Source organism: Gymnogyps californianus, chromosome 2, assembly GCF_018139145.2.
Source record: "Gymnogyps californianus isolate 813 chromosome 2, ASM1813914v2, whole genome shotgun sequence".
In the NCBI taxonomy this organism is placed as follows: Eukaryota; Metazoa; Chordata; class Aves; order Accipitriformes; family Cathartidae; genus Gymnogyps; species Gymnogyps californianus.
This window is the reverse complement of record NC_059472.1, coordinates 22,219,910-22,246,069: the sequence shown is the minus strand read 5'-3', so window position 1 is coordinate 22,246,069 and position 26,160 is coordinate 22,219,910. Positions and strand designations below refer to the sequence as shown.

At 42.0% G+C, this 26,160-nt stretch overlaps 2 protein-coding genes across 2 annotated transcripts; one reads left to right on the top strand and one right to left on the bottom strand.

The window, feature by feature from the left end:
- The first annotated feature begins 434 nt into the window (after positions 1-434).
- Positions 435-7,367, top strand: CTHRC1 (collagen triple helix repeat containing 1). The gene is made up of 4 exons (XM_050891147.1): positions 435-636; positions 3,882-4,103; positions 5,521-5,737; positions 6,971-7,367. The coding sequence occupies exons 1-4, from the start codon at positions 499-501 to the stop codon at positions 7,111-7,113; spliced, it is 720 nt and encodes a 239-aa protein (XP_050747104.1). The 5' UTR covers positions 435-498; the 3' UTR covers positions 7,114-7,367.
- Positions 7,368-7,407: 40 nt separating this feature from the next.
- On the bottom strand, positions 7,408-25,974 carry SLC25A32 (solute carrier family 25 member 32). Its single transcript, XM_050892943.1, has 7 exons — positions 25,797-25,974; positions 22,380-22,530; positions 21,221-21,306; positions 19,902-20,062; positions 13,263-13,376; positions 12,542-12,687; positions 7,408-10,863 (listed from the first exon to the last, which is right to left on the bottom strand). The coding sequence occupies exons 1-7, from the start codon at positions 25,972-25,974 to the stop codon at positions 10,728-10,730; spliced, it is 972 nt and encodes a 323-aa protein (XP_050748900.1). The 3' UTR covers positions 7,408-10,727.
- Between the last annotated feature and the right edge of the window lie 186 nt (positions 25,975-26,160).

Below are 26,160 nucleotides of genomic sequence, written 5' to 3'. Positions count from 1 at the left end.
GCTCCTGCTGCGGCGTTCTGCCATGTCTTGGCAAAACACCTCTTTCACCAGAAAGGTGTTACCGTCTGCAGAGCAAACTCTTGAGGACCTGGAAGAGGGCTATTTGGTGCTCCGGTGGGGGCCGGGAGGGCGACCCCGCCGAGCCCGCGCCCCCCGCAGCCCTTGTCGCCGCTCGGCACGGCGCGGCACGGCGCGGCGCGGCCGGGGGTGCCGGCATGGCCCGGGGAAAGCTCCGCGGGGCCTGGCCCGAGGGGGCGGGAGCCCCCCCGGCCCCCGTGCCAATGGCTGCGGGGGGATGGCTCTGCCTGGACGTTCCCGCTCGGTTACAGGATGGAAATTCCCGGCCTCCCCGGGGAGGGAGCTCGGGCTCCGCGCGCTGAAAGGCTCATTTATCCCCGCGCTGCCGCCCAGAGCGGCGGACACGGGCCCCTGCGCCGCAGCCTCCCCCCGGCCCCCGGCCCCCGGCCCCCGGGCATCCCCGCGCCCCCAGCCCGCACCATGCGCCGCGCCCCGGCCGCCGCCGCCGCCCCGCTGCTGCTGCTGGCGCTGCTGCTGGCGGCGGCCCCGCCGCCCGGCGGCTCGGAGAGCCCGAAGGGGAAGCAGAAGGCGCTTCGGCAGCGGGAGGTGGTGGACGTGGTGAGAGCGGCGGCAGGCCGGGGGGCGGCGGGGGGCCGGGAGCGGGGCGGGTGGGCGCTTGGCGGGGGCGAAGGTGGCGGGGGCGGCGGGGCGGCCGGAGGAGCCGCGCGGCTGCTCTTTTGTTGCGGAGATTGGGAAAAAGCGAAAAAAGAGCGGTTTTCGGAAAACCTGGCTGCCGCACCGGGCCGCTCCGGGCAGGGCACCGCCGGGCCCGCCGCCGCCTTCCCCTGCGCCGTGTGGGTTCTCTCTCGACTTTCTTTTTTGTTACGCCCTGGTTGTGCTGAATCAGGGAAATGCTGAGAAAGGGTTGGACGGGCTTTGGCGGAAACCGCTGGTTTTCGGCGGCTGGGTGCCTGTCTTCGTGCTTTCTACCTAGGGTCAGAGTCTGTGGGGTTTGCGGTTAAAGCCGGCATAGTCTCCGCTCCCAGTCATGTCCGCACGGCGAAGCGAGGCCGAGCCGGAGGGGAGGCATCGCGGCGGGAATAAAGGCTGCACTGTGAGCTGATTCCTGCCCTCTGCAGATTGCAGGGGCAACGCTGAAATCTTGCAACCCTTGCAACATAAGTAGTAAATGCTGCTTAGTTCCTAAAACGCTGCTGGATAAATAATAAACTACAAAAAGAGAAATAAAAAGACTGCTCTTTGGCAGCCATTAGATACTGTGAAAACTGTACCCGCACGCTTACTGAACCCGCTTTTCCTTGGAGTCACATTAATGCATTATTCCCTTTGGCACCTGGAACTGCATACCGTTGTTTGCAATTCCATTGCAACTAGAAACCTGAATGCATTGGGACTATCCCATCTCAGGGACAGAAGAAAGGAGGGAGATTTTCCAGTCCTTGGAATGTAGAAAGCAGATGTGAAGCTGTTTCCATGAGCTGCTGGACTGCTGTTCATCTCCTATAGAAAATCGGTGGCATGGCCATTTCTTCCATGATCTCCAGAGAGATCCCCAAAGTGATGTGCTGAGAGCACCACTGGTAGCAAAGCTCCTTCCCTTTCACACCACCTCATCATTACCCTTTCACTTTTATTGTGGAAATTGAATTGCATCGAGAATAAGGAGTCTGCACACATGGAGGAGCTTATGTTTTCCGTTGGAGTGATATTTTAGGGTCCCCCATTTCTCTTGCATTGCTCCATGCTTTCAAATGCAGCAGAATGAGCAGCAAAGCACAGGTAAATCAATGGCAGCTGAGTCAGGCAGAGCCCAGTTGTACAGACTGCTTCAGCTAAAGCCCTTCCAGGGCAGAATGAAGGCATGCCCAAGAAGGGATCCTGCCTTCAGCGGACATTTTAAAAGATGTTTTATGCATTTCCAGCTTAAGAAAGCATGAAAAAGACTTGATTTGGCAAGCGTAGGTGAATTTAGTTGGAGCGGAGCCCAAAGCCCAGGTAATTCTTTTGCTCACATCCATTTTTTTCGGGTGTGCAATGGCTAAGCTGCTCTCTCTGGAAGGAAGCTGTGCGGCTCCAGGCAGCAGCGGTGGCAGCTCCTCTTTTGGGGCAGCCTCGGGGAGCCGCCGCTGCCCGGCGCCACTGGTGCCCCGGGTGATGGGGGGCAGCGGGTCTGAGCCTCGGTGGGCCCCAGCTCTCGCCGATTGCCATGTCCTCGGGATTTCTGTGGTGAGTAACCACATGTAAAACCAGAGCTGGTCACTGTTACAAATAGAGTCCAACGGGAAAATAGCAGCAAAAGCAGGTAACCAGTGCTGTGTGAAATAGAAATGTCTTTGCATCGTTCTCACGGTCCCTAGGTCGGTGTGTGCTTCGCCAAGCAGCCTTCTCTCCAGCTAACTTGTTTTAAACGCGGCCTTCTTGATTATAATATCCCGCTATTTCCACTGCCATTTGCCAACAGTGTTTTCTTTGGTGAGGGTAGCAGGGGAATGCCAGCATCCATTAGTCCAACTCTCATCTTACTTCTTACTAGACCTCTTCATATAGTCACTGATTTTATTTATAGAGTGACTCCAGCCGAGCCTGTGATGCCCATGCTGGTTTTTGCACCAAAGCACAGGAAAAGGAACAACCCCAGAAGAAGAAAGTTCACCAACCTGCCAAAGGAGAGAGGGCAGGGACTGTAGTTTGCAGCTCCTGCGGTGCAGATAGTGGCGTGCCTTGCAGGAGGGGGAATAGTTGCACGATAGTTTCTTTTTGAAACAGGTGGGGGTTAGGTGGTTGAAAACGGATGAAGAGAAATAGGTGTGAGAAAGGGGAGGAGCAGAATATAGTTCAGTGTGAGGATTTGGGATGAAGACTGGAGGAAGCTGTCAGTCACCAGATGGGAAAGAGCATTTGAAGTAAAAGCCCTGCCATCACCAGCCCCTGCAGGTTCCTGCTCAACGTTTCTGTGCCTGCTCCGCCAGCTCCACACACGGGTGCTCCCCCCGGCATCCAGCACTCAGGCCGCTGGGGGAAGGAGCTCTGGGCTGCACAAACCTACTCTCCAAGGAGGGCAAACCCAAATCTCATAAGATATGAAGGCAACATGTGTTAACATGCAGTTTGGGAGAGCAACATTTGATCTTTCCTAATACTGTGATGTTAGGGAGGACATTAGTGCGCTGTCCTCCCACGTGTGCCTTCCCACTGCTACGAACGGGGATCCTGACTTCAGGATTATTCCAGGGTGCAGCTTCCCACATCCACATCAACACCGACATGCTGTGTGCGCTCTGGAGTCTGACTTGTGATAGTGGCTTTACTATCGCAACGTCATTCTGTCCGAGAGGAGCGGCGACAGAAGAAAACCAGTGTTAACCTCTGCTCTCTATGAAATGCAAAAGTTTCTCTACTTTAAAAAAAAAAAGGGGAAAAAATAGTAATGAAAGCTTGTTAGCCGAGGCAGTTATACAAGCAATGGTGGGTTAGGAGAAAGTAACTATTAATATATAACTTTTTTTTGTTTCTGTATTGGAATGTTTTGAATCTTCTGAGGTTTTTCAACAGGTTTTAATCCTTGGACTAGGCCAATTTTTAATTCTAGGATTTATGCATCTTTTAATAAAATAATTGGCGTCTTAATTTACAGCAAATTCTGCTGGCACTGCTTATCTTTGAAATTTTATTTTTCTTTTTTTTTCCTCTATGGAACCCTTTTCTTGGTGATCCAGAAATAGCCCATTAGCTTTTGTCACAGCAGGGGTTTTTGTGTTTTGTTGTTGTTGTTGTTTGTTTGTGTTTAACTTGGTTAGCCTCAGAGCTAACGGATGGAAGCAGCAAGATCTGTTCTGTTTCAGTACAACGGCATGTGCTTGCAAGGCCCCAGTGGCGTTCCTGGACGGGATGGAAACCCAGGAGCCAACGGGATCCCCGGGACGCCTGGGATCCCAGGACGGGACGGGCTGAAGGGGGAGAAGGGCGAGTGCATGCGCGAGAGCATCGAGGAGTCCTGGACGCCCAACTTCAAGCAGTGTTCGTGGAGTGCGCTTAATTATGGCATCGATCTTGGGAAGATAGCAGTAAGTTAGCTTTGCCTAGGATGCTGCGCTTCACCAACCGCAGCAGGCTCTAGATCTGCCTCTAGGAGCTGGGTAGCACCAACCGTACAGATTTCCTATTGAAGCCTTTTTCTACATGTAAGGGTGAACTTCTCAAAGGTTTAGCTGCTTCGGATTCATCTCAGCTGTGTTTCACAGCTATGTGCCCATTTCATTTCCGTAATAGTGTTTCAAAAGAATGATGTGGCTGGTGTAAGATTTAAAAATTTATATTTTAATTAATTATTAATAAGTAACAAACATTTTAATTTACATTTTATTTATTTTTATTTTAATTAATTAATAATTAATAAACATTTAGAAGACCAGTTCTGTAACCGTAAGGCTGAAAGTCACACTACCAAAAAAGTACCTCCAGCTTGCCCAAAACAGGGCAAGGTTTTTACCATTTCAGTCACAAAGAACAGGAGAGATGATGTACATCTTTAATCTGTTAATTGTACCTGTCTTTATAACTCCTGCTTCAAAATGGTTGTTCACTGAAACTCCGTTGCAGGATGCTACTGCAAAAAGGATCAGCATTCTTCTGTTCAGGAGCAGAAGTACCAAGTGTTACCCAGGCTAACCAACCCAAACATTCTGTCCTCCGCTGCAGCCCTGGGTATAAAACTTTCAAACACGGTGGTGCAAGCCTAGAAGAGGGGAAGAAATCCCAGCTCAATCCCAGCTGTGAAACAATGCCCAGACTGGTTGGAGTAATTTAGCTGCTATTGCTGTGGCTAGAGTGAGAATCAACTTTTTTTGAGTAGACTTTCTCACTGCCTTGTACTTGCAGAACTGTCCCTAGCTTCCCCCCCCCCCCCCCCCCCCCCCCCCCCCCCCCCCCCCCCCCCCCCCCCCCCCCCGATATCCAGCATTTTGAAGACAGAATAACAACCTCTTAACAACCTGAAAATGTTTCTTTTTCAGTTGTAGAGCTTTTATCAGGGTTTAAGCCTCTCACAAATGTTGTGATAATTGTTAAATCCAGGATTTCTGGTAACAGAGACAGAAATTGTACTGTCCTCTCATGCAAGGACTTGAGTGCAGCTTTCAGACAGCTCATACCCCTTTACATAAACCCCAGAAGGTAACTAGGTTACCAACTTAACAACAGGTATTATCTAAATAAAGTTAAGAATTTCCATAATCCCCCTTCTCCATTACCATCTATGAGGTGTTGTTTCTGATTTGCGTCTTTGCACTCTATGGTATTTGCCAGGCTCTACTTTTTTCTTTTTTTTTTTTTTTCAGAGGGGAGGGACTAAAGAGAATAGCCAAACCATTCTGAAATATATTCCTAATATATTCCTAAATATAAATATATTTCCTAAATATACAGAAAACAAATATGTTCAAAACCAGAGGTTGCTACCAAAGCATTTTTGTCTCCTCTTAGGAATGTACATTTACAAAGATGCGCTCGAACAGTGCTCTCCGCGTTCTCTTCAGCGGATCGCTTCGGCTAAAATGCAAAAATGCCTGTTGTCAGCGCTGGTACTTCACTTTTAATGGGGCAGAATGTGCTGGGCCACTTCCTATTGAAGCCATAATATATTTAGATCAAGGAAGCCCGGAGCTGAATTCTACTATTAATATACACCGAACTTCTTCAGGTATGTACGCCAAGACCGCGTGAACAGAGATGGAGTAGAAGAAGCCAGTAGCAAATCTAGTTACCAAATGCAGAGAGTACAGTCTGCCTTCCAAAGTCAAAAGACTGAAAGAAGAGGCAGAAGAGAGGCCAGCTAACACTTGTTACTTTTACTCTGCTGTCTCACAGCTGACTATCAATAGTAACAGTACTAGAATTATTTATTAAGCGGTACTTTATTACTGTGGTATTTTTCATGGTACTTACATCCTGCAATTTAGAAATGGAAGAGATTTCTATCCAGACAGTTCTACTGATCTCTGCTACAACATGAATACAGAGACATTCTGTGCTGTATTAGCATATGGAGAAACTGCCTTACTGCCCAGCAGACAGCGTCATCCTGGCTTAAAATACTGATATTTGCGCATTATCTGTGCATAAAATGAGACTTATTCCTCCTGGAATTTCTACTATAATTTCAGGTGGGGCACAAAAGTACCTCCAAAGTGAAATATCTAGAACAATTATTCAATTGCTAAGCAACAGGCAAATTAGTGAAGTCATTCGACATAAAAGGAGGTGACACTAGGAAAAGGGGGCTAACGTCAAGTCTATACTCTTTCTCCATTTTCGTCCCTGTACTATTTCATGACGCATGAAATCTAACGTCTAGAGCGATGATGATAGCTTTTTTTCATCAAGGGGTAGGACCCACCTGTCTTCATTAACCCACCTCCAGCTAGTGGTGCTAGTGGGGGGGGGGGAAGGGCAACAGAAGTGGAACTTTATACAGAAGCAGTGAATTAGGAGTGGAAAAGATTACAGGGTGGCAATCACCTTTGCAGGGCTTAGCTGTGGAAGCCAGGTGTGGCTGTGTCCCTGTCCCCCCTCCCCATCACTGCTGAAAAGATAGCTGGATGGGATTGAAGCCATATCCCAGCTACCGGTTTGTAAATTTGGACATTTAAAGCAGCAGGTATACCTCCCATTAGGCATCCTGTCGCTTGTGATCTGCTTCAGGTACTGTGACAGACGTCAAGAAGCAGCATGGATAAAGGCCGTGCGTGACTCTGTAACCTATGTTGCCGCATCTCTAAGTCATAGCTTTTATTTCTGAAAATGCTATTCAGGTTTAACTAAATAGCATGAGCTTGCAATGAACTGCTGTTCTTAAGTACTTGTGTGCACCTTCAGTTGTGACATACAAAGTGATTGTGTCTGCTAAGGTAACCTGATTTTTGTCTTTAACCAGTGGAAGGTCTGTGTGAAGGGATCAATGCCGGCTTGGTGGATATTGCCATCTGGGTCGGGACTTGCTCAGATTATCCACGGGGAGATGCTTCTACTGGATGGAATTCAGTCTCCCGAATCATCATCGAAGAACTGCCAAAATAACTTTCCCTCCCTTTTTATAATCTCTCCCTTTTTTTTTATTTTGTACAATTTTCTTCAGAATTTATTTCTATAGAGTTGGATGCAAGTATTTGACTGAAAGGCACCAAACTCTTGCATCTGTAGTCTTTGTCTAGCCTTTTTTTGCACATTGCAGGGGCTTTTTATAATAGTCATTTTAGAATATAAATATCAAAAACAAGTTCATTAACTTTTTTAATTCCTTGTTTGACGTATGAAAATATACCACCACCATTTTAAGAATTAACTGTAACTTTTTGTATCAAATAAATGAGACCTTTAAAAAAAAAAATCCAGGCTGTTTTATTAATCATCAAACTGTTTAAGGTATTTTACATGGTGTTATGATACACAATTAATTTTTTTAGAAGACTTCATAGAAAGGTCTAAGAAGGTAAACTCAGGTCTTGGCTTTAGCCTTCAGAAAACATAGGTAACATCTACTCCTGCAAACCTGACTACAGAATAGGATGCTCTGCTGTTACAGTCTTTAGTCTCTCAACAAACTCCTGGTGACTTAACTGTGACCTAGATGATATGCTAAGCGTTAAATACCTCGTTCTGAATAACTACGCAAATATAGACTATCATCTAAGCTCTCCCTCCCTCTTTTGCTTCTTGATAAGACTGGATTTCAGTACAAACATCTATTACTGGTCTCCACTATTAGCATGCAAATGCTAAATTTCAATTTTACAGTTACAAAACTTAATTTAATTGCTCCAATAAAATAATTCTCCTGGATTTAGCCTTTCAGATATATACAATCGCTTTGGTGTTAATTAAAAGCTAGACATATTAAATATTTTGGAAGATATAGAAATAAGGCAGGTTGAAATGCCTTGGCTTTCAAAAAGTGTACTGGTAAAGTGGAAGAATGATGTCACAGCTATTTGACTGCAACCTCCAGACTGGACAAGTGACAACACTGATCATGCCAGCACAGCATTAGCTTCAGTGTTTTAAGTATTTTCTTCCAAATGCAACAAGTGATATACTCAAATATTTTAAAAAATTGTACAGATTCTAAAGAGAAACAATAGTCATGTTTATATTACAAAATCAATTTTACATTAATGAAATTAAAAAAAACCAAGAAAAAGCATGTACAACATGCAGAAATCTACACTCTTCCCAGAAATTAAAAGGAAAAAAACATTACATCTGAGATAAGGAGTTTATTTCAGCTATTTAGGATTAAATCTCAGCTTTTTTTCTGAACAGGCTGTAAGATTTTCCCCAGGCATCTCTCAAATTGGTAGCTCTTGTCTGCAGCTTTTGTTAAAATGCTAGAGGAACACACCTGCAGCTAGGAGAGCATTCAGGCTTTCCCAACTGCAAGCTTGTGTGTGATACTGCTGTGAGCCAGCAAACTGTACAGCTGGTATTTTGTCTCTGAAGAACTGTACTGTTTTCATTGGCTTGGACGATGGGTTTTAAGGTATCTGAACACAAACAAGTTACTATGAGCTAAGCTACGATGTGAATTTACAGAATGTCAGTTAACATACAGTAACTGATTGTGTACATGCTCGTAGCCTGTCTGTGCATTTATCCTGGAGCACGAGTAAGCTGTTCTGGGCCCAGAGCACACCAATCCAGGGTAGTAAATGTACAACTTTTATTTTTTCTTATGATTTATTCATATGTCTTCACAATATTTTTTGGACCCTGGGTGGCAGAGTTAACTCGGTGTTCCGTTAAATTCATTCTGCCTACTAGAAAACACACAAAACCAAGTAAACACCCTCCAAAGGCAGACAAAGTTAGTAGCTTTCAGGGTCTATACAGTAATTTGCATGGCCATCTTCCAGTAAAGTTGATCTTCAGCTAAATACACATGGGAACTTTCATAATAAAAACCAAAGCCAGCCATAATGGCCACATGCCCTTTTCAGATGAGATTATCAACTGTATCAGTACACGCAATGGGATCGTGGAGGAGAAAGTGTAAACTATTAATAAAGTTAAGTATACACAAAATGTGGCATGTGGCAATAGTATCAACAGAAACAAGCAAGTGGATTGCTGAATTAAGATTCAAAATACTGAGCAGTTTCTGTAGTCTTCCAGATTTTAACTTAAAATTGAAACCAATTCCCTAATCTGTTAAATTTTTATAAAAAAGCCTTATTTCTGCTTTAGGTTAGTCTTCTGTTAAACAGGAAAGTTCTCTAAGTGATTATTCAGGTGTTTTGCTGGATAGTATTCTCTGCTCCTTACAAAACTGATTATTTCCCTCTACCTGTTAAATAATCTTTGCTAACTTATTTCCTCCTTAAGTGATACTTTCTAGATACTTCTTAATACCTTCTTACTAAGAGCAGAAGGCAGATGTTATGGCCAATTATGGATTTTCTTAAAGAAGAACTGAAAAAATAAACCCAGATCTCCAAAAAGTACATATCCTTGACAGCAATGATTGGCATGCAAACAAACATCATACAAATTTACTGAGATATACTGTAATTTAGTTTATCACTAAGTTAGCAATCAATATATTCTTACAGTCCTTTCCTTAGACCAAATCAGAAGACACTACCAGATCGTTTTGTTTTTTTCAAGAAAGTCCTGTGCACAATATTTTTTAGAGTACTTACGGAATTTTTTTTTTTCCCAGAGAATATTATTGAAAATAAGCATGGTCATATTTGTTATTACAGTGGTTTGAAAACTGCATCACTATGGGATTACTAGAAAAAAACCCTCATTTTTAAAATGTAAGCCTACTTTTGAATATGCATTTACTTAGTAATATTTGGTCAGATGTATCAGTAGTGGAGACAGAATCTCGCTCAGAGAGAGAGACAGGGGAGAGAAGGGAGGGAAAGCAGGGAAGAGAGAGAAAATGAATTAAGTGGCCAGCGATGCACACAACATACACTTTGGTCTGGTGCTAAAAGCAAGCCAAAAACCACAATGCAAGTCTGTCCTGGTATGAGACAAGAACTGGGTTTCATCAGATTGGCAATTATTCAAACCCAAGAATGGACAGCTGTTTTACAAAACAATTTGAGTTTCCAAACTGCACCCCACTGAGGCAGCATTTTTGTGTTGGATGAGCAATGGAATTTGGAGCATTCCACATCCTAAAATCTGACAAATAACACAGAGGTGGATTCAGAAGACATCGCTGTAAACAACTACATACATACTTTCCTCATGAGACTCAGATAAAGATTTAAGAAAGTTTTGACAGACCCCAGAGTTGCTTTTATATGAAGCTTTCCACTTCTGTAGGAGTAGAATCTGACCAACTGTTATCTTGAGACTTGTCAAAACAGGTTAGTCTGTTATTCCAGGCAGGCCGGGATGAACTGAATTGCTGCACAGCTGCCTTCACCCAGTCACAGTGCTATTATTTCACAGTTGCAGAGACATCTGTTTCAAGCAGACACAGCTGATTCAGAGAGGAAGGCAGCAACGCAGGAACATTCAGCAGAAGAGATGTTGGCAGGGTTTTACTATCTCCAGGTTCTTTCCTCAAAATACTAGAGCAATTCATAGTGCCAAGAAAGACTGTTGAACTAAATCTCTCCCAGATCATAAATACAAAAAATAAAGGATAGATTCCTTATGAACAAAAGCTCGTACCTTTAATTATTTTCTTTTCTAAAATCAAGTAAAAAACCAGACACATTTTCATAAACGACAAAGGTAATACAGCAGGCAGGAGTCACTCGGATCACATTGGGGATAATTCCTTTGTAAAATCCATGAATTCCTTCTTTCCTTTAAAGACACAGAAAAACATTTAGTTTTAATTAATGTCTTTTAATAGAAATCAGACATAAAACAAAGCCTGGCATTTTTCTTCTCGCACTCTCACTGAGAGAGGTATTTCAGGTTAGGAATAACAATTTCAGAATAATTTCCTACTATAGTATTTAAAGAGCCATAATATATCAAATCTTAACCCATCATTTTCTCTTCTGAACATACAATAGTATTCTGTAGGTCAGTTATTTAGCCTAGGGCTTAGGTGGTTTTTTGTGGTTTTTTTTTGTATTGTCTAAGTAGGAGGCAATTTACTATCTTTCTAAATGCCACAAGAACTGGTTAAAATAACTTAAAATTTCTGCAGCCTGTTCCAAAAAGCATTTACATATTTAATCTCACTGAAGCCAGCAGGGCTGAAAGGCTTGGTGGTTTTGGGTCATGTAACAGCAAGCAAGCTGAGGGTCAACATAACTAAGGAAAGTCAGCATTTATTTTCAGAGAATTAAAGCACCTCCTCCAGAATTTTGATTCCACTGGCCAATAAATGAGGATCTAACTTCTCCCAATTTGAATCAGAGTATTCATGTTAGGGCTGTTAAAAAGTTTCAAAGACTTTTAATCTCGGCTCCTTATCTTCCAGCTTCACAGAGGCCTAGGACACCTGGAGCGATGAATACAGTTAACACAAATCGTGGAAAGTGCTCGGGTGTAGTTTACACTACCCTCCCTAGGGCTCTAGGTTGCATTTGTTTCATAATGAGTACAGTAGTGGCCCCAGAATGGCTGTATACATTCACACTTTATCAGAACTAATAAGCCTTCCTATAGACTGCAGCACTGAAGGGCACAACACTGAGACATCAGAGCTATTTTTGCTTTGAATTGGCTTCAGTCAAAATGGTTGTACTGCTTCTGAGCCGGGGTGGTCCTGGAACAACACAGCCTCATTCACTCATTCAGGTAGCACCTCTTAATATCCTAGGAGTTAGCTGACTCCATTCACACCTCTCTAGTGATATGCTGCAACCCAGAAACATTGTCCAAAGCAAGATTATTGTTGGCTGCATACTGCAAAGGTGGCCAACCTTAGTAACTACAGAGTTCCGTGTGAAAACTTTCACATGCCCTGTGGAGCTGAGGGAAGCAGGTTTGTGAGAAGATATGCATAGGTGTGAGGTAACAGTTCTCTAGAGGTCCTACGGGAAGCTGGGACTAGACTACAAATGCAGTCAGGCCCCAGGGTAACCCAGGGACATCAGTTTAAACAGCTCTGGCTAGCTCACTTCCTCCTGCCAGGAATCTGGATTAGGCACAACTCCCAGCAGCACAACACTCCTGTTGCATGTGATAATCTAAAGCAGTTCAAGTGAGACTTCATTGTTTAAGAGCCCCAAAACAGTCAACTCAATGTTATTTTTTAACCTGTAAGGGAAACCTGCTGGGGAAGAGAGAAGGGAGACAGGATAAACAACAGAAGCCTGCAGGCTAGCATTGACCCTCTCCTATTTCCTCCTTTGTCCTTAGATTATTGCTATTAGTGGCACCTTGCACAAAATGACTTTGTACAGCTAACATTTTGTTTGCTCTGAGCTGCACTGGTTCTGCAAGTCAGCATGGAAGCCAGTACACATAGTTCTGATTCTGTAAGACTCATTTTCCAAGACATAAGCTTTTAATTCTGCATGCCTACCTCCACGTCCTGCGGATCACATCAAACACACCAGAATACGTATTATGCTGATCTTGAAGACGAGCTCGCACAACTTGATAGGGATATGTTGCTGACACAGCGAATATTTTGGATACAGCTGCCATCATTATGTATTCCACAGTGTTCTAAAAGCAACAAAAATTACCAGGCTTGCCTTAAGTATGGTTTAAATTAGCCTATTTCCCAAAATCTTATTTGATTTTTAACGTTGAACTAAACAATACTCTAGGTTTTTCCTCCTTGTAATACACACCTTTAAAAAAATGGCAACATTTACTACATACAGTGCTACAAGTAATTCATTGGAAAACGTGTTGTGCCCTCTCATTCCTATCAAGTGAAACACTTCTTCCAAAAGTAACTACCTTTGCCCAACTTGCACCTGACCAGTTTTCCATGTAAGTGTTTAAGACTTACACCTAACCACCTATGGTTCCACAAAGTAAGACAAAAAAACATTCCTCGCTCTAAAATTCTCAAAACACTTGCAAAAATAAGAAGTTGCTTTCCCTACAGGAAAAGAGCACTAACCAGTTGCTTGTTCCTAAAAAGTGAAAAAGTATTATTTCCTTCTACAGATTCTGCATTCCAATTAATGTATCAATACTTCATACATTTGGCTGTTCTATGACCTAGACAAATGGAATAAATTTCCACTTATTCACATGCCACAACACATTTTTATTCTCAAGAATCGTACCAATTTTGTATCTGATCCTCTGTTTCTATACTTGTTGTATCTCAGTTTCAAATCCTCATAGGCCATGAACTGAAGTGCTCCATGTGAAGTTCCAAACAGACCAGGCACAAATCCCTTAAAGAAAGGAATAAACCAAGGTTAAACAGCAATGCACAAAAACTACACAACTTGACAAGAGCTCAGCTTACACATGTATGTATGTCCTCCATTACTTTACAAACTGTGACTGCACAACTGTCACTGTGCAGTATGACTCAAAGCCGATTCTGGGCTGGTATTCTTAATGGCAGGCATCACACAAAAGTGTAATAAATGTTACTTGTCTCCAAATGACATACAGGCTAAAGACACCTAATGAGTGAGCACGATAAAACAAGTGTCCTAGGGACTCCACCTCAAAGAGCACAAGCACAGGTCTTAAAAAGCTGTTAACATGGATCAGGATTGTAAGAACACAAATCAAGCTGCAGTCTTGCAAATGTGCTGCTCAGTGCCTCCCCTTTCCAGGGACTGGCACCAAGCTGTTTATTTCCCACCTGAGACTGGTAGGGCAGTGACAGAAGCTGGCGTCTCAGTAAGGAGGGCCATCAGGAGTAGAGGTACAAAAAAATTCTTGTGATCAAGTCCTGGAGATAGGTATGTATGTGTGTGCATGTGTGTGTCTATATATAAATGTGTATCTATGATATATATACATTTCTATATAAAAAAACATGTGTGTATATATAGAATCATAGAATCATTTAGGTTGGAAAAGACCTTTAAGATCATCGAGTCCAACCGTAAACCTAGCACTGCCAAGTCCACCACTAAATCATGTCCCTAAGTGCCACGTCTACATGTCTTTTAAATACCTCCAGGGATGGTGACTCAAGCCACTTCCCTGGGCAGCCTGTTCCAGTCTTTGACAACCCTTCTGGTGAAGAAATTTTTCCTAATATCCAACCTAAACCTCCCCTGGCGCAACTTGAGGCCATTTCCTCTTGTCCTATCACTTGTTACTTGGGAAAAGAGACCCACACCCACCTCGCTACAACCTCCCTTCAGGTAGCTGTACAGGGCGATAAGGTCTCCCCTGAGCCTCCTTTTCTCCAGGCTAAACAACCCCAGTTCCCTCAGCTGCTCCTCATAGGTCTTGTTCTCTAGAGCCTTCACGAGCCTCGTTGCCCTTCTTTGGACACGCTCCAGCACCTCAATGTCTGTCACACACACAGACTTGCACAGTGGAAAGTTGAAGGGCACAGATGAAAAGCTAACTCATGCAAGGACTTATGGATGATTTACATTAAAGAAATAAAGCTAAGATTCGGATCAGTTTGAGTGCATTCCTCGCCCTGCTCAGAGCACATCCCAAGGCAGCCCAGCAGAGGTGACCAAAGGTGTAACAAAGCAGTCTGGGAAATGTTCCCCATTTGTAAGAGGCAGTAATGGACAGTAAGAGTATAATATGAAAATATACAGAAACTTTTTCTTTCAAAAAAGTTGAAATGAAGAGGGAAAACAGGTATTTTCTGAAGTGTCTCTACAAGAAAGAGAAGGCAGGAGTTCCTTCAGAAGCAGGACTAGCTTAGTTGAAAATGAGCTGACAGCTGCACGGGTTCTGAAAAGCACTAATTCTCTTTTTGAACAGTTGGTCACTTACACTGGAAAAATACAAATAAATGGGGAATTAATCATCTTGGCCAGAAATGACTTAAGGGAGCCAAAAGCTTGCTGAAAACTGTTGCAAAGGGACAACTATAATGGAGTGATCAAAATGTGGGTAAAACGACTCAAAGAACCAAAATTTCTCCAAAATACTGGTATCGAACAGTTTTATCTTATTTCCCATGATTCATTCAGGTAAGACGGAGGAATTAAAAGATGTGTCCAGACACAAAACTCTCTATTAGACTAAATCAGAAGCCCAGAATGTTGAATAAAGACTTATCAATATACTAGTAAGAGCCTGGAGAAGAAGAAAAAGAGAAGGAGTTCACTGGAATAGTGTAACAGGATAAAATGATAAATACTTCAAACCCCTAACTTGCAGAAAAAAAAATAACTAAAACAAGAGCAGGCATAAAAATTGCACAGAGCTTCTACCACTTCAGAGATTAGCTCTCTGCACGCTGTAGATTTCTTAAGTCCACAGTATTACAGCCATTCAGGAAGTGATTTTTAGGATCTCTGATAAATGAGGATTAATTTCTTCTCACATTAGAAAATAATGGTCATGAACTAATCATCAGTGACCACTAACTGATGAAATGCATTAAGGGCTAGCTGAAGTCCCAGAAAAAACACTTCCCCAAATGAGAACAAGTGGAATTAAACCAAACATCTGTATTTCGTCAAATGTGAGCATAATCATAGAATTTTGTAAAGTTTGAAGCCAAAGGGCCACAACAGAGGGAAAAGGACAACTTTGGTTTTCAGAAATCCTAGATCAGAAAAGAAAATTAATCAGTAATATAAAAACAGAAGAGGAGGAACAGAGAAAAACAAAATTATTGAAAATATCGAAGAAAAAATTATCTGGGTCAGCAGAACAAGGAACAGTATGAAATTTATGTATAGTGATAGCAGGGAAAATCTTCACAAACATTTGCCCATGATTAGAGAGTAAAATCGTTAAAAGACAGAGGAAGTAATTGCTCTCTACTTGGAAAGAATTAGAATTATGTATTTATATCATAGGAGAATGAGGTAATATTTTCCCCACCAACAAAAGAAGAATGTTAAACAACATTTAAGAGTGCTAAACTCTTAAATTTAAGCCAGCAGATTTGAGTAACTTGCACCCAAGAGTCCTAAAGCATCTACTGATGATACTTACTAAATGAGTACCAGCACGCTCTAAGTCTTGTGCTGATGGGGAAAGCTTCCAAACACTGAAGGACTTTTAATGTTGGGCCAATATTAAAAAACGCAAGGGAGTGAAGCAACTGTCGGCCAATGCGCCTCAGTAAAATAAGAGCTGACCCAGGCTTCTATTGATCATACAAAACAATGTGTTCTTATGGAAAAATGTTTCAAAGCAAAACTGATTTCTTCACAGTAATGAAATATCTTGGCTGAGGAAGTGTTTGAAATTCCTACTCTATTTTCTTATTCTTACAATTTTACACAAAAATCTTTCTTGCCACAAAATCTGATAGAATTTGATATTTATTTTTCATCTATAATATGACTGTGAAGATCAATTTTAAAATCATTTCACTTTATGTACTTCTTGTTATTTTTTACTTTAATATTCAAAAAATATCTTTAGAAGATTTTTGCCATGAGGGCTTGACAGGATCAATGGTTGCTCAAACAAGTCCTGTTTGAATTCTCTTTTGGAGGATTAGAACAATAGACAGAATTAAATACATAATTAGAAATTTAAATGGTAAAGCATATAATTCTGAACAGTAGACAGTGGGGAAAAAAATTGTATTTTAAAGTTGGCTTAAACAGCTGTAAGTGCCGAAGATCCAGGACAAGAGAAAAATGTCCCGTTGGTTAGTGTTTCAAAGGTTGCCCATTACAATGAAAAGGAACATAGGCAAATGTATATAGTGGAAAGCCTATGCTTCTTAGTAAAGTAGAGAACAAGGTTCATTTGGTGATGTGGTACTCACATCACTGCCTAAGTGTTTGAGAGCGCTCACGCCAGAGCAGCCTCTGCTATATATTTCAAAAGAATGCAGCAGATTCCCCTTGTAATCTGTTTAGTGTTGTCTTCATTTGGGTTCTCTGATGCTACTGGTCTTTGGCATACTGAGTGCCCTGCTCTGACAACTTGTGCAGAAAGACACTGGAAGTATGCCATTATCTCCCTATGCATCTTGATTCCTTCATGGTGAAAAATGATACCATCTTTCATGTGAAAGTTACTTACGCTTCTGTCTCTCTGTAGAACCTGGGACTAAAGTTAAAATCGAGATGGCCAAATCTCAGTGGATTTTGCTATATACAAGTACAAAGACATAGAAAGGCACTTAGCTTATAAGCTTCGCATTTGCGAAAAGGAAAATAGCATAAGCAAAAGCATAGCAAAATAAAGAGAGCTAAGTGTCTTAGACATCAATGGACTGGAAAAAATACTTTATCCTCAGAGTACAGAATCTTGCCTACCAAAGGCAAAATGACAATACAGAAGTGTCCAATATATCTACTTCACTTGGTAGCGAGCGCATATTACTGCTAGGAATTTTTTGTTGTTGTAGTTGTCATACTGCATTATTATTCTCAGTCTTGATGACTATATTTTCCTTTAATCTCCTTAAATTTTCTGCGCTTCCTGCTGATTTTACTGTTGTCTATTAAGCATTGCTCTATTTCTAATTGCTGCTTCTACATCATCACTGAAAGAGAATGAAACTGAAAATACAAATACAGAAGCATGGAGGCCAGGAAGAATGTTAGTTGCATTCTTGATTGATGTTTTAGTAGTCAGTCACTCTAGACTAGACATCTAACAGTTTCCCAAGAGCTCAGAGGCATTTTACGTTTTTCTGAAAGTGCCAACTCCTACGATCTTATGATTATTTTACAATGTTTGATCTCTCCTGCCTTATGCTTGAAAAGAACCATATAGCACTCTTAACTAGGAGATGTTTGCGTGACATTCAACTTCATGGCAAAGTAATTTTTAGAGCTCAGATCTCCAACAGATCTATAGGTGTGTTCAAATTACATAACCCCAAGCTGTTTTCTTCCTCAGCCTGGTGTGCAGCAGAGCAGCTCTGTCCCCAGTCACCTGGGGGATGGAGGCCAAAGGACAAAGCCTAATGGGTGGAGGGTGAGGAAGATCACTGACTAGATGATTACTGGGATAATCAGCGAAGGAAAGGCTCCTGTCTTTTCAAAACCAGGCTGAGTTCAAGAAGAACAAGTTATTGAGGAACTCAGCTTCAGATGAACTATAGTTTAATGAATGAACAATATCCAACAGAGCTAATAAAGACAGCTTTGATCCCAGCTAGAAAGACTGATGCATCCTGACATTACTAGTCTTGTGCCCCAAAGGACTGAAAGGAATTGCTCAGACCAGTAACAGCACCTTGTGCAACAGCGAGCAAGATATGGAATTGCTTGGACAGAAATACCTTTCTTTAGAAGCCTAATCTCAAATTAATCAGAAAGAAACTACTTCCAGATTTTATTTCCAACTTGTGGTGGTATTCTCCAAGATCCCCTTATTTGCTATAAGGAACTCTATCTGAAATTAAGATTATGAGGAAAAAGAAGACATTCATGTGCACTACAGCTCCTGCAACTCAGGGCAATTAACAAAACTTCAGCCGTGAAATTTCAAATAAAGCAAGAAAGAGAAAAAATGAAAACTCCTCCAAAAACAGAAAATGAAGGAAAGCTAAAGTATGGACAAGTCAAAGACCCACCTGAAGAGGTGCCTTTTACCCCAGTATGGACAAGGTTGAGAGAATCCTGATGTCAAATGAAAGTTGCTCAGTGTGCATAGTTATGTAGGTCACTCAGTACCTATCTATGTCACCTTCTTTGCAGATTTAAGCAAGTAATTTGCTCTTTCAAAGGAAGTACCTGGTTTAGTTCCCCACTTGCAAATTAACACTACAAAGAAGTGTCTAGTGCCAAAGGCAACACACACTACATGCACGAATAATCTGAAGAGTAACTCAATGGAAGGACATCTTAAACCCTAACAGAGGCAAGAAATTAGAACTTATCTACATGGAACAGAGCAGACACCCAGGCAGGCAAATGAGAAATCCTGACGATTTCAATTTAGGAATAAGTAAGGTGCCTTGTTCCTGGTGTCAGAATTTGGCATTCATCAGAATGTGGCATACTAGTCTTTCAGCATAGGAAGGATTATATTTTTCACTGCAAATAAAAGAAGTTAATGATCAGTAATCAGGATAATTCCTAAGAGATACTGTTCTTGTTCTATAGCATTACTTGTAGGAGAAGAGCCAGACTGAACTAAAATAGGTTTCTTCACACCTTCCAGGCACTGATGAATGCATCTTGATGTCATGGCCTGAAGGAAGGAGGAGGCAAAAAGTCTAAATCCAGTTGCCATCTGTTTCCCTAAATTAAAGGGAATAAAAAACCCACACATACGCAGACCATATTTAGAAGTCTGAAAATTTCATGGATCTAGGGATGACAGATTACAGACCTCAATAACTAGAGGGCAAATGAGCAGTTGTGAAACCATCCATTGTGGAAGAAAAAATTAGCAACTACTTTAGTCATACGTTATGCTCCACAAGATGTCAGAAAGACAGAGATAAGGGATGAAATGGAAGAAAGCACTAGCAGCAAGATAGATTACACTACTGCTGCCCTCCTTATCCAAATTCTAATTATAGGAAGACTCCAAAAAATTAAAAAGCAGCTTGTAGTTTACTCTCATTTCAGCATTATCACCCAACAGAAGATGGCTTAGCCATAAAGCTTACACTCTATTCTTCAGTGATTTCCTACATTTCAACAGTATAATAGCTTTTCTTCTGATTAAGCCTTTTCGCTGCAGTTCTTCAGTGGGAAAGAAGACTCACAGAATAAAAGTAAGCAAGCTAATACAAAAAATTACTTGCATTTTTTTTTGTAGATGAATATTTACAAGTCTGACCATGCTACTGAGTGGTGGCAGCCAATCCTGGAATTTTTCTTAAATTTTATTACCTTATATAAGCCACGTATACCCTCCGTCTTGTATATCTTTATAAGAGCATCAAACATTCCTCTGTACTGCCGCTTCGATGGATCAACACCAGCGTTGTATTGTAGCACAAGTCGTGTCTTCGTTACCCATATTGGATTTGTAATACAGAGAGTCATGGCTCCTGAGAACAGGTGGAAGTTAGACTGATTGTTACGCCAACTCCAAAGCTTGTCGCAGTTTGTTCAGTCCAACATAACACAGGCTTTTACAATGACAAAACGACTTATCCTACAAGAGTACTCATATTACTTAAAACAGGTGAAGTTTATGCCCACCATTGTTCCCCCTCTCTGCCTTCAAAGGTCACAATCAAGTCCAACCTACTCCTGCTGTGGGTACTTCTGTAGAGCATACGGCTTTTTGCATATTCCTAGTACATCCCCTTTTTTGCCTCACCTTTCCCCAGTCAGTAGTGTGATCTGTAGTAGATAGGAAAGATAAGTAATTTCTTAACGTACTCCTGATTATCCGAGTTATTCTTTGGGTATACAATTATACAAAATTTAATGGACACCTCAGTCATGAGAAATTTACTTAATCATATTGACAGGTTAACAGAAGCAACCTGTTATAGCTTTATAGGTTATTGAAAATACAGTTGTAAAATAATCCATTACTATTTTTCACATCAAACAATATGCCTTGTATTTCAACATTAAATGAATGCTCCGAATATGCCTTGTATTTCAACATTAAATGAATTCTCCAACATCCTAATAAAGTCTTCTCAATTGCCTAGATTAAATGCAACACAGAAGCATGTACAAGAACATATGTTAGAAACAATGTATTAAAAGCCTTGCTCATAGAAATTGTATTTTTATTTCAGATCTTTAGTTTCTAAGAAAACTTGTACCATAGATAATAATTTTCAAAGACCAATGACCAATTCACTTACTCTAACTTCAGTAGGCCTTCTCTTTTCCAGGTCTAAGTGTTAAACATTTAACTAGTTAACAAGCTGACAGCAGCGCATTTATATAGCTATATTTTAGGACTCAATATAGTATTAAATATGGAAAACACTCATACACAATGAAAACAAGGTCAAAAGGTATTTTGACAACTGCTGTTTCTGAGCAAAACTGAAAAGACCACAGTGATCCATCTATTCATCTTAGACATCATTAATTTATGTACAGACAATAAATGATTGCATTTAGACTTGAATACTTACACTTGCCACCTGTAAGAAAAAGCAGCACTGACACACAAAGGCAGGGAGCAACATATGGAAAGGCTAGAAGCAAACATTAATCTTCTTTGCATTTAAACTCACCAGCCTCTGCAGCTGACACTAGGTGTTCGGTTGCACTTAGACTTTCCAGCTTCCCTTCCTTCTTGTAAGCTTTGATGGCATTGTAACTGGAAAATGTAAAATATATTTTGGTAAAGGTGAAAACAAACCTACATCACTAAAAAACTCCCCAAATAACAAAACACCTCACTTAAGATCGTGGAAAACATTGGATGGTACACAGCCTTTGAAAACAGATATCTAAGCAAACTATCTTTGTTTAGTTGATTAATTGATCTCTGAGCAGTTAGCTCTTTAAAGTGAACTACGGTAATACATATTTAAATTGATAAAGTATTACTGCGACTGCATCTTGAAACAGCTATCGGATCTCAAGAATTAACTTCTAAAGAAACGATTAGACAGCCTCCTTTTTACTGAAGCAGCAGTCAGTATTATCTTCTAGCTCAGAAATACACTGAGCTTTCTTCTCTCGATCCAGTTTCCAGTCTGTGGATTGAGAAACTGTCAACAGCAGTTGAACCGTCAATAGGAACCTATAGTAAAGCTTTAGGACTGAAGCACAACAATAACAGAGTCTAGACAACTGACAAGCGAGGTTTGCATAGGCATACTGACAAACTATTCCCTGAAGTGTTTCAATCAATAGGGATCAGCAGTAAATCAGGTCACAGTTGCACAGCTAATAAAGCAGAAAAGATTGAGTATTAAAAAAAGGGCTTTATAAGCAAAGGCCATCAACTCACAAAAACAATGAAAGAACTGACTGTCACTAGAATTACTAAAAATCAGTTAAACATTTAGCTTTAGTAGAAAACTTCATCATGTTCTCTAATTCTTAACATGTCAGTTTAGGTTTTTATTTTTCGTGAGGTTTTAAGCACAGTGTATTGGCACTTTTAGAGGATTCCTCATGAATGATGTCACCATCTCTCAAGTTCCTTAGTATTTTCACAGCATCAAGGGAATGCACTGTACGTGACAAAGTAACAGGTCTCTGACTCAAATTGCTTAAATTCTAAAACAGCAAACCATAATAAAAGGTAGCAGGGCTGGACTTACTAAAAGAATCACAAGTTTATAAGCCACTTAGCATATTTTTATACCCCCTAAAGAAGATGCAGTGTATATCTGAACATTACATTGCACAGGATATGACACATTTTACAGTTCTACTTACAAGAAAAAGTAAAGTCCCCAGGAAGCCCCTGCTCCAAACATGTTTGGAGTTACCCCTTGATATAAGCCTCGTAGTCCTTCATGCTTCCAGACAGTGGTCATACAGTGGAGAATCCCATTGTATTTTGGCCTCAGCTCCAATCCATCGCTTACTATGAAAGAAAGAAATTATACTGAAAAACATTTCAGGAAACATGACGTTCAGCTGTGTAAAAGCCACCACAGAAGTACACAGCCTCCAAAGCAAGCTGCAAATGAACACGAAACCTAACTGATCAACTGTATTTTAAAAGTATTCTTTTAAAAGTATGCAAGAGTTGGGGTTTACAGCTTCATAAGTCTAGAGTTAAAGAACTTCCCCCCAAAAAAAAAAAGGAAAAAGAAACAAAAAAAAGAAAAAGAACTTTTAAGCTCTGCAAAAGGAAGGCTCCCATCAATCTGACAAGGCTAAATAAATGCACTGCTGTGCATTTTTGGTGAGCAGCAGCTTTGAATTGAAGTTTTTTGTTTCTTCTTTTTAGCACCCCAGCAATTTTGGATCATATTTCAAGTGGTACATGTGGGGTCTCTGACAACACATTTCTATAAGGAGTTTAGACAAATCCCAGATAACAACTCTTAAATTCAATCTTCCTCTTTAAAATGTTCTTTAAAGATCTGAATATTTTCAACAGATCATGTCTTATTGATTCCAAAGTCAGTTTTTGCCAGAACACTCAAAGGTTATTTCCATCAAAAATTCCTGTGTTCTCCTTCTGTTCTTATTGAATGGATTTGCAGGAAAACACCAAATGCATACACTTCTCCCACCCAATAAACAAACAGCTGGTTGTCCAAATATTCAGAAAATATCACAGTCAAAAAAGATAAAAAAACATGCAAGTTTTTGTTTGACAGATTTCATTTAGAACAAAGATGTTCACACAACTTACAGTGGCAACTACTATTGCTCCTACCATAACAGCAAGAGAGTAAGTTGATTACTGATGACACGCATGATACGGCGCATGGTGAGATGACAAGAAGTAACAGACACACGCTGGAACAGAGGGAATTCTGACCAGAACTTTTTCTCCATCAGAGTGGTCAAATACTGGAACGAGTTGCCTGAAGAGGCATCTTTGGAGCTACTCAAAACTCTAGCAGACAAGACTGAGCAATCTGATCTAAGCAGACCTTATCTGAATAGGGGATGAGCTCCATGGATCTCTTCTGACCCAAATTACTCTATGATGCCAACACAGCAGCAGCTTTCATCCTTAATATAGACATAAGGCTAGATTGCAATTTTACTGAAAATTAATCTCAAAGTTTTACAGTCAGCGTAGTTTTTGTGTCCCCATCAAGATTAATCCTGCTAATCATGGATTTCAGATGTTTTCTGGTCAGCGCCACATTTATTATTCATTCTCCTTTGAACTTTGTGTACAGTACTGTACATTGTGACAGACTTCAGGACTAAAGACAAAATGCTTTTTCTGAGCACATTGTAACAAGGCCTCAACAGCTTGACAATCACTCAAAACTAGAACACAGATTAAATTAAAACTAGAACACAAATTCAATGCCTCTTTTCTCCCTCCTGAATAAGCACTGCTAGACCTTTCCCAAAGACCTTTCTGAATTTTTTTACCATGCTGCCATTCGATCATGTTTATAAACACAGTAAACAATGTGGGAAATCAGAGACATTAATGCAGGTCTGTCTGTCAATGATGCTGCCGAGAATCTTCACAACATTGATTTCTGATATCAGCTCATACTTCCTGGTTGAAGACAAAACATAGGAATCATTATTTTCAACACAAACAAGCATGTGAAAGTAAGTGACCTCCAGAGGTCATCTAATCCAATCCCCTGCTCAAAACAGATCTAATTAGATCAGGTTACTCAGGGATATGTCCAGTCGGTTCCTGAATGTTTCGAAGGCTGAAGAGATTACAGCCTCTCTGGGTAACCTCTTCCAGTATTTGACCATTTTCACAGTAAAAATCCTTTTTCCTAATAAATAACTGGAATTTTCCATGTTCCTGCTTGTGCCTGTTCCCTCTTGCCCTACAACTATTCATCTCCAAGAAGAACCCGGCTTCACCTTCTCTGAGTCCTCCAATCACATAGTCATAGACTGCAATAATATCTCCCCTCAGCCTTCTCTTTGTAAGGCCGAATCGATCCTGTTCTGTCAGCCTGTCCTCCTATGTCATGTGCTTCAGCCCCTTCACCAGTCTGGTGGCCTCCACTGGAATCACGCCAGTATGTCAATGTCTTCCTTGTACTGGTGAGCCCCAAACTGGACACAGTACTTCAAATGTAGTCTTAAAAGTGCAAAATAGAGAGACAGGAGCACTTCTGCTAGCTATGCTCTTCATAATACAGCCCAGGATGTGCCCACACTAGGATATGCAGGAAAGTGTTTAAATCCAACTTTGCAAAAAGTCTGTTTGGAAATGTAATGTTTTAAATTTTGTGAAACTTCTCTGTGATAGTTTACCATTTGTTTTTGAGATCTTAAACACCCATGTATCCATTTAAGATAACAATCGAAAGATACAGCAAAATGTTTCAACCTCTGTAAAAGAGAACAGGATAAAATGGCAACATGTTTCTCATATGAACAGCAAAATCAATAGGGGGGAGCTGACATGCTTCCCTGCGGAAAAACAAACAAGTTAGAGTTTTCTGCAAAACAATACCACTACTGTTAACAACGAAGATTATTATAAAACTATTGTTACGCTTTGAGTGTTGAAAATCTTTGGCATAAAGGTGAACTTTGAACATTGGCTTGAGACAATCCGCCTGTTTAAAACACGCAATCTTGCTGTGTCCTATGGCACTGGTGGTCATGAAAGAGAGGGAAAAGCCTGGTCAGCTCTCTAATCTGCCTGAAAACAGCCTGAGGCACACAGCACATTTTATAGTCCCTAGAAATGACGGTAAGATTAAGCTTTGGGATAGGTGGGAAAAGAACCAGAGACTGTCCCTTTCGGCCTACGGCCTGTTTATTCCAAGCCGTGGGGCTACCCTGCCAGTGCCTGCTGTCATGTAGCCGCACACAAGCTTGGGCAAAGACGTGCAGGCTCATCTGGCTGTACTCTCCCTCAAAAAAAAGCCGGCAGGTCACTGGCTTGGAAACGGAGAGCTCAGTGAGATTTGTACATTTTTAAGGCAAAGCACGGTTTGTCTTTGTAGCCCTCAGCAGCACGGCCTGTGGGGAGCCGGGCTCGGGGGCCTACCCTGACGGCACACCCACCGCCTCAGCAGGCGCTCCGGCCCCGCGGGGGCAGCCTCAGCCTCGAGCCCGGCCTCCGGGAGCCACGGCAGCCCCCGCCTGGGGCACCGCGGCCTTGAGGCGCGGGTCCCGCAGCCTCCCCGGCCCGGCCCGGCGAGGGGGGGGGGGCGGCCGGTACGGCCTCACCTGCGAAGCGGATCTTGACCAGGTCCAGCGGGTGGAGCACCAGGGTGGAGACGACGCCGCCGCTCAGCCCCGCCGCCAGGTTCTCCAGCTGCACGTGGCGGAGGAGGGACCGCACGGCCGGCGGCGCCGCCGCCGCCGCCGGCTCCCCCACGGCGCACGCGGGCCCCTGGGCGCTCATCGCCAACGGCGGCGGCGCGCGGGCAGGAGGCGCGGCGGCGCGCGCGCTCTCCCTACCTCCCTCGCCCGCCGCGGTCTGACAGCCGGTCCCGGCGCGGCGGGCAGCAGCGTCGCGCGAGAACAGCCCGCCCGGCACATCCGGTCACGTGCGCCTGCGCAGGGAGGTGGGAGCGCGGGGGCGCCTTTC

Bases quoted from the DNA above. Each gene is read 5' to 3' on its own strand.
- CTHRC1 (XM_050891147.1), top strand. From the start codon at position 499: ATGCGCCGCGCCCCGGCCGCCGCCGCCGCCCCGCTGCTGCTGCTGGCG. The intron at 4,104-5,520 runs GTAAGTTAGCTT...GTCTCCTCTTAG, and splicing joins TCGATCTTGGGAAGATAGCA to GAATGTACATTTACAAAGAT. The intron at 5,738-6,970 runs GTATGTACGCCA...GTCTTTAACCAG, and splicing joins TATACACCGAACTTCTTCAG to TGGAAGGTCTGTGTGAAGGG.
- SLC25A32 (XM_050892943.1), bottom strand. From the start codon at position 25,974: ATGAGCGCCCAGGGGCCCGCGTGCGCCGTGGGGGAGCCGGCGGCGGCG. The intron at 13,377-19,901 runs GTAATAAAATTT...CCTTTCTTTAAG, and splicing joins GTATACGTGGCTTATATAAG to GGATTTGTGCCTGGTCTGTT. The intron at 12,688-13,262 runs GTACGATTCTTG...TGTTGCTTTTAG, and splicing joins GAGGATCAGATACAAAATTG to AACACTGTGGAATACATAAT.